The following is an 8,340-nucleotide window of genomic DNA, read 5'->3' as shown; positions in this document are numbered from 1 at the left end:
TATATACACACACACACATTTAAGGTGACACTTTATTTTATGGTGTCCTTGTTACACGTTACATGTACTTACTTAAATGAACTTAAATTATAAATAATTACACGCAAGTAACCCTAAACCAAACCCTAATCCTAATTGTATAATTACACTGTAAAAAGGACACCTTAAAATAAAGTGTAACCACATTTAAAAATGAGATCTGTAAATTGCTCATGTAACACAATATTGACCCAAAACACCCAAAAGAAATTGCTTTAAAAAGGAAATTGAGTTTTGTAATGACCAAATCCAATCTAAACCTGTATGGCATGATGAGCGACTGGACTTATAAGCCTGAAGAACATTCTCAAACATACTGAGGGAGTCCTAAAAGGCAAAAACTCAAATCAATGCTGAAGGTTGATATGAAAAAAAAACTTTCCTACACCACTGTAAACTGGCCTTACCACATTGTCAGAGCATATTCATGTCAACCAGTCACAACCTGACAACATCTACCCTATACCTATAGATCCTCAGTTCATAAGAGTGCTCATGTGTCAGAAGACATATTTCAGAATCTGTGCAGCAACTTGTAAAAGACCCTTTGCCCTTTTATGGATTTGTGCATGTGAGCATAAGTGTGCACATGTACTCTAAAGAAAGTAACATGAACATGCCCAGGTCATGTTAGTGCACATGTGACATTGTCAACCTGTAGAATTATTTATATAGTTGTGATGCTTAAACTGTGACAACTAAGGCTTTACCTGTGCACATGTGTGCCATACACAGTGTCAAGATGTCAAGGGCTTTGCTGGACTACGTATTCTGCACTTCAGTGGCATAACAGATTACAATCTCTAACACAGTCCCTTTTTTAAACTTAATAAAAGTCCCAGTCTGAAATAACAATTGTATGTGAACTACAGTGATAAAAGGAGTTTTCTCCTATGGGAAATTCAAGCTCTACCTAATCATTTTAGTAGAGAGAAAGAGGGTGAGGTGTGTGTGTGTGTGTATGAATATGCGTTTATTTGCTTCATCTAATACAACAGTAGTGCTGAGTTTTTTGGAAACAGCATCTCCCAAAAAAAGTACGGAGCCAGAGCATTCCCTTGTGGTGCTAAATAAGAACTTCAGCTAAAACTTTTTTAAAAGCAGTGGCCTGGATTTACACTGTGGAACACTGGAAGTTACTCAACTGCTCAAAAAACATTTTATTGTTGTTTTTTTTCCCTTTATCTTTTCATGTTTTTGCATATTTTACAATTAGGACTGTCATCCTTAATTTTTTTCTTCTGAACCACATACACACAACAGCAACATTTTGATCTCAGATTTGTCTGAATAAATTATATCCCATTCATGATTACTTTATCATTATACTTTTATCTTTTAATTAAGACTCTCAAGACTCCCATACAATTAACTCAGGTAAACAGAAACTTAATGGTTGTTTAATAACTAGATGCCTATTTTGGCACATGTACATTTTCTGAAATTAGAATGTACAAAATAAACTAATTATGAAACAAGCATGTTATGAACTTACCTGTTTCCAAAGCCTGCAATAATTCTGGGGATCCAGTGGAGGTCTGGCCAGACCGGTACAGTGGCTCATTCTCCCAGTCTTGAGCACAGGACAGAGGTCAAATATCAGGTCTATAATCTGATGAGTTATCATGCTAACCAAAACCATTTAGTAAATTTAACTGTTGGAGAGATAAGGTACATTTAAACCCCGTACAAAAGGTACTGTGGTGGTACAATGGTAAAGTAATGGTATTAGATGGCAAAAACATTGCATTTTGATATATACACTACCTTCCAAAAGTTTGAGGTCAGCTCAATTCAGCTTTATCATTACATGAATAAACTGCATTTTAAAATATCTCAAAATAGAAAATGAAAATGGTTATTTTAAATTGTAATAACGTTTCACAATATAATTATTCTTTCATTTTTTACTGTATTTTTGATCAAATAAATGCAGCCTTGATGAGACCAAACCCAAACTTTTGAATGACATTATCATTATTACCATGCTACAATAGAACCTTTCATATTTAATTAACTGATTGTAGAGATGAGTTTTTTTCTACTTGCAAAAATAAATATATTTATGATGAAGGAAATATACAATTGCGCACTCATAATATAATTAATAGAATTTGTCAGTAACATCATAGGTCACCAATGTAAATGCTAGACTGGTGTCTGACTCTCTCTGAATAGTTAAATTAGATAGGTGAGGCAGAAGAGCAAACTCACCCAGCCTCTCTAGAGCCTCCGACAGCCTGAGCACCACGGCTGGGGTCTGGTCAGGCAGAGCGCACTGCTCCACAACATCTCCCTTTCCACAGGGGCCTGTCAGAGAAGGAGGGATAGAGAGAGAGAGAGATGATGATGATGAGAAATCCCACTGGTGAGACCAAATTCCCTGATTAGGTGGCTGCCTGTAAACCCACATCTCATCTCTCCCTAGGGAACAGTCAGGTTGTCATATTCACACAAGCATGGTAGATATGCAACATAATACTCAAGTCTCAACTCGCACACATTTAGGTTAATGCAATAGTTCACATAACCTCTAAAAGCCAGAATTAATCTAGTTTATTTTAATTTTTACAAATACTAACACATTTTGCCATTTAAAGTTACATTTAAGCATGCATTTAGTACAACATTAGTTATTATGAGCTAATGTAAACTAAAAATTACCAGTAATATACAGTGGGAATATGGGGTGCTGTGTGTACATTAATGAGGAAAAAAATTAACTTAAATGATTTTAGCAAATGGCTGCAATATAACAAAGAGTGAAAAATTTAAGGGGGTCTGAATACTTTCCGTACCCACTGTATATATATAAATCAACATTAAAGGGACAGTCCACTCAAAAATTTAAATTCTGTCATCATTTACTCACCCTCATGTCATTCCAAACCTTTCTTTCTTCTGTGGGATGCAATGAAGATATTTTGAAGAATGTTGGTAACTAAACAGTTTAGATTCCCATTGACTTCCATTGTATGGACAAAAAATACAATGGCAGTCAATGGGAATCTAAACTGTTTAGTTACCAGCATTCTTCAAAATATCCTCTTTGTGGCCCACAGGAGAAAGAAAGTCATACAGGTTTGGAATTACATAAGTAAATGATAGAATTTTCATTATTGGGTGGACTATCCCTTTAAATGCCACAAATTATAAACATTTCATCCAAATGGGTTTTTAAAATTCAGTATATGATATGTCCTCCAGGTATGTCCTCCAGCAGAATGAAATACAGTGCATAATTTTTCATAAGCATTATTGTCTCGACCCATCTCCACTGTCCTTCCACTGAGCACTGACCTTCTGCTGAGGTTCCAGTTGGGGAGTGTGTCCATATATCTCTACATGTGGGCACTTATATGCATTCAGACCACCACGGATAAAATCCTTGAGGGGGTCTGATTTTTAGTATTGACATTTAGTAATGTCAATGACACAATGTCCATTTGTGTGAAAGAGAAACACGGCAGCATCCTTCACATGACACCCTGTCTATGTTGTCCTGGGACACTGAGAATGTCACACATGACCAGAGAGCATGGTGAAGAGTGGAAACATAGCAGACTGTGCATTAAAAGACTATTAGCCCTTAGAACAAAATAAATATGGAATTTGTCAAATATTATTGAAAAACTGATATTTAAAGGTTTCACTTTACAATAAGGTACAGCTGTAAACGCATTAGGTACCATGAACTAACCATAAAAGCATTTATTAATCTAGGTTAAAGTTTATTCATAAATATACTGTTGTTCATGCTGGTTACTCATGTTTGTTCATAATACATTAATGTTAATTTATACTACTTATTATATTAAAATTTTTTGTATATGCAGAATTAATAAATGTTGTAACTGAAACTTACTGTAAAGTCTAACCTCTTAAAAAGTTTAAGGTGAGGGTGACAAACAAATGTTGTGAAATTTAAAAGTTTGCTAACTAAGAAAACATGATGAAGTGTTCCTTTCACACATGCAAATAAAGTCTAAAGGTCATATCACAGTAGCATCACCCACGTAACTACATGGAATAAACATGATTTCATCTTGTGCCCAGATATTACTATTACTACAAAAAAATAAAAATAAACATTAACTTTTCATTTAAGTTACTACATAGCAAACTCAGAGCGGGATTTTCTTTTCTCTCTAAACAGGAAACTTTACTGACATTTACAAACATTGTTAAACTCATTTATATCAGTATGTGGTTCCATTTACATCAAATTTGCGTTATAGCGAGAAATTCGAATTTTCTGCACCATTATGTGAAGCATGAGGTTTAGTGTTGTATACAGGCTCTTGTGAGTTATCTTCAGTGACAACACTAATTAGCACTGATGTGCACCACCCGCTAATGTCTACACAGATACCAATGCTATCTCTCGTTTTCTCTTTCTGTAATTAGGAAATGGCTGTTTATTTAAGAGAATCTCACACACAATCATCTGTTGACAGCAGGAAAAGTTTGCGTTCCCATGCACGGGTGTAATTGGTGCGCTAATCTGCATAGCAGTGGCCCTTGTTGCACCCCGCTGTAATTTTCACACGGGAGAATCACACTACAAGGTGGCAATACTTTCTGGACTGTGCTGATTTAGGTTTTGTTTGTCAAAGAACCATGATAAATGTTTAGTTGAAGTGTCAATTAGATCTGACAGTTTCAATCTAACCGGAAGCACCAGCATTTGCAGTACAGGAACTGATTAGACCCATCATTACTTTTGACTTACCATATGCAAATGTATAAGTTGCTGTGATCCTTTAGAAGTAATATAGATGAAGCTACAGGAAACAGGAAAGGGGGAGATGACAGTGATTAAAAAAAACAAAAACAGAAAGATTAATGAAAAGTTCCTCTGAGGCTTTGATGCAGGTGGCACAAAGACGGTTGAGGTTTGAGATTACACATGTTAACGGCGGAGCGCGTTGGTATTCCAACAGCACACGGTGCATTTAATTGCTCCACCTCCTGCTGGTTTCTCTATGGACCTCGACAAGCGACGCCTTATGAATGAGCAAACAGGTCAGAGCACGATAGGAGGAATCATAATTCTCTCTCTCTCTCTCTCTCTCTCACACACACACACACTTTCTCTTTCTCTCCCTTGTTCCTTTTGTTTTGGAAGCCTCACATTTCTTAATTGTTGGCCAGCCAAGATTTATAAGACAGGAGATTAATGTGGAGCTGTGTGCAAACTATATCTTTCATTATAGAGAAACTAAAGATGTAGGAGTGGCATTTTTACTTAGATGGCTAGTTGATTAATTATATGCAGGAAGTATGTGAACCCTTTATAATGGATTTCTATAGAAATTAGCCATAAAATTTGATCTGATCTTTATGAATAAGAGACAAACAATAATACATTTTGTCTTAATTGATTACAACAGTGGAGGGTGGAAAAAGCATGTGAATAAATGTGATTTGTTTAAGCAGATTATGTTTGTCTATTGATGTAAGCAAGATCAAATTTTGTGACCAATTCATGCATGTGTTAACTCCATTTGTTTCCTGTCACTGTATTATATAAACAATTGCCACAACACGCTCAATGCATGAGGCATCGGGAAATAATTTCAGACATCTGACTTGGTATTTTCCGATTGTTTTTTTTGTTTTTTTCATGTCCTTCAAATGTCAAAACTCTGCCCTTCGATTTGCACCATCGTGAACTTGTGTTTACATTTCTGGCACCACACATGTGCGCGAGGACTTTCACGTTTATATGTGTGCGTGAAAGCAGTCACAGGTTGTTTGGCTTTGTGTAGAAGGCAGTGGGCAAATTTCCTTTCAATTGGAGTGCTACTATGCGTTTGGTGCTTCGATTAACGTCACTGTCAGAAAACATCACTGAGGCAATTTCTCAAAACGTGAGGCACAAGCTGATGGGTGAGGAACAGCAAAGAACAGAGGAACAAGAGGGAAAGGACAGGGCATGGGAAAAGCAATACTGAGAACAACACCACGGCAACTAATACAACGATGCTGTTGTTTCAATTTACATGCTACTTTCGAGAAATTGTTATTCTGTATGTACGATCCAAGTACTGCTGCATTTCTTCAGAGTCATGTTCAGTAGTCCCTTCTACTGTGAAATCTCATTGGCTCACATATAGGATGCACAATATCACATTGTTTTCTGGCCACTGTCTGAGATTTACAAATTCATCGTTATCATTGATATTATATGATATATGACAACTAATAATATTCAGTAAAAACTAAATGTTATTTAGCAAATTGTTTACACTTTTTATTTTAAATTACACTACTGTTTAAAAGTGTGGGGTTGAAAGAAATTAATACTTTTATTTATCAAGGACACATTCAATTTGTCAAAAGCAACAGGAAAGCATTGATGATAATATTTTTTTTTTTTTCTCGAGCACCAAATCAGCATATTAGAATGATTTCTGAAGGATCAAGTGACACTGAAGACCGGAGAAATGGCTGCTAAAAAAAAAACGTCAGTGTTGTCATCACAGAAATAAAAATACAAATTATTTTAAATTGTAATAATATTTCACAATATTTCTGTTTTTGCTGTATTTTTGATCAAATAAATGCAGCCCAAGTGAGAACAAGGGACTTTTTTCATAAAACAAAAAATTATTCACAAAATTCACTTATTTTTCAATTATTTAGACAAACTTTTTATAGAATTTATATTATTGGCATTTATAAGTTATTGGCCATTATTTGAAAATAATTATCGTATTTATTGTAATTAATACTAATTATCAGCTTACTGTATCAGACAGAATTCCTACGCATGGATGGATGCACCAATATACACACAGTAAATGAAACATCAATCACCTTCTGATTGGCTGTTTGTGTCATGTCATGCAGCAGATTCACACTCAGAGCAAACAAACGAACTGCTTGTCGCTGGAGGCTTGTCACATTGTGCCCGCTGTTACATATTTGCAAGCACTTTTCCAGGTGCTTTGCAGTTCAAACACATGCTAATTAGCTTGCAGGTTAACTTAAGACAATCAAAAGATCTGCAAAAAAGAAAGGACAAAGCAAACAAAACATGGCACTGTTGGTAAAGGACCGCTAGGGGAATTACATCTCCACTTAATATCTATTGTTGATCCCATTAGTGGCATTTATGAGTGTAAAGCACGAGACTATGTTAAACTGTGAGGGTGTCGCTGTCACTGTACAAAGCTTGTGTGTGCCCGTCCTAGCTGCTCTGTGAGAACATACGAGCCTATCAGATCTTATCCGTTTTCTATTAAGAGGACAGAAAGCAATTTCTAGGGGTTTAATTTCCCTGTGTGTGTGTGTGTGTGTGTGTGTGTGTGTGTGTGTGTGTTTAACGAGCTCTGGTCACAATGACAGGGAATTACTGAACGGATCAGCACTTCTGCACAAAGCCATTAAGTGTCCAAAGTCGGGGGTCAGCCAGCTGAAAATGTGGGAAACACAGTCTTTATGAACAAACATATTCTCTTACACCTGGTTTCCCATAAATTAAAATAAAATTTCCTTTTAATTTTCTGACTTGCCTAAGCATATTCAGGACATTGTCAGCACTATTTACTAATTTTCTGCACACATTAACTATTACAATAATTGTCTTTTATCGGCTCTTTCCCTTTGAGGGTGCGATACAGTGACCTGCTCTTTCATTATCTTGAGTCCACCTCACACAGAGCAATATATCGCAGTGAGCACTAGGGGGTGCCACACTAGCCACAGTGCCTCAGTGATGCAGATATATGAGCCTTTGTGTGCTGCAGAAGGGACTACAAGTGTGTGGGACAGAACCGAATGCTTTGAAAGGACAAAAGAATGGCGAGAGCCACTGGTGGGATCTTACATAAGATTCTGGGAATATATAAAATGTGAAAATACATACACAAACAGAACAAATGCTCAATCTGAACATTAAATGTAGGCTATTTCATGCCAAGTGCACAAATTGGGTTTTCATACTCTTGATGCCAAGGACCCCAAAAAATGATGATTTGTCCCTTGTGAGGAACCCCTTCCAGTGTTGTTAATATAACTAAAACTAAAATGATTAAAAATGAATTTCAGTAATTGAAATAAAGATAAAATAAAATAAACTTAAAAAAAAAAAATTGGAAATATCACCCTGGGAACAAACTATAATAATCTTCAATTTGAAATCAAACTGAAATCTTCATAAATTCTATAATGGCATATAAACAATACTAAAATGACACTGTCTAAAGCAGGGGTGCCCAAACTCGGTCCTGGAGGGCCGGTGTCCTGCAGAGTTTAGCTCCAACCCCAATTAAACACACCTGAACCAGCTAATCA

General features: G+C 36.1%; 1 protein-coding gene across 1 annotated transcript in view; it reads right to left on the bottom strand.

Annotated features, from left to right (window-relative positions):
• Positions 1-8,340, bottom strand: part of LOC107675941 (phosphatidylinositol 3-kinase regulatory subunit alpha-like) — a 103,641-nt gene that overhangs the window by 16,694 nt on the left and 78,607 nt on the right. Inside the window, exons 3-4 of the mRNA XM_016470437.1 lie at positions 2,254-2,349; positions 1,535-1,612 (exon numbers count right to left, since the gene is read on the bottom strand). Of these exons, the coding sequence (XP_016325923.1) occupies positions 1,535-1,612; positions 2,254-2,349 (174 nt within the window). The remainder of the gene's footprint in view (positions 1-1,534; positions 1,613-2,253; positions 2,350-8,340) is intronic.

The sequence above is a fragment of the Sinocyclocheilus anshuiensis genome, unplaced genomic scaffold (assembly GCF_001515605.1).
Source record: "Sinocyclocheilus anshuiensis isolate Anshui unplaced genomic scaffold, SAMN03320099.WGS_v1.1 scaffold2482, whole genome shotgun sequence".
Lineage (NCBI taxonomy): Eukaryota > Metazoa > Chordata > Actinopteri > Cypriniformes > Cyprinidae > Sinocyclocheilus > Sinocyclocheilus anshuiensis.
Note: the sequence above shows the minus strand (reverse complement) of the source record. Positions and strands in the feature narration are given on the sequence as shown.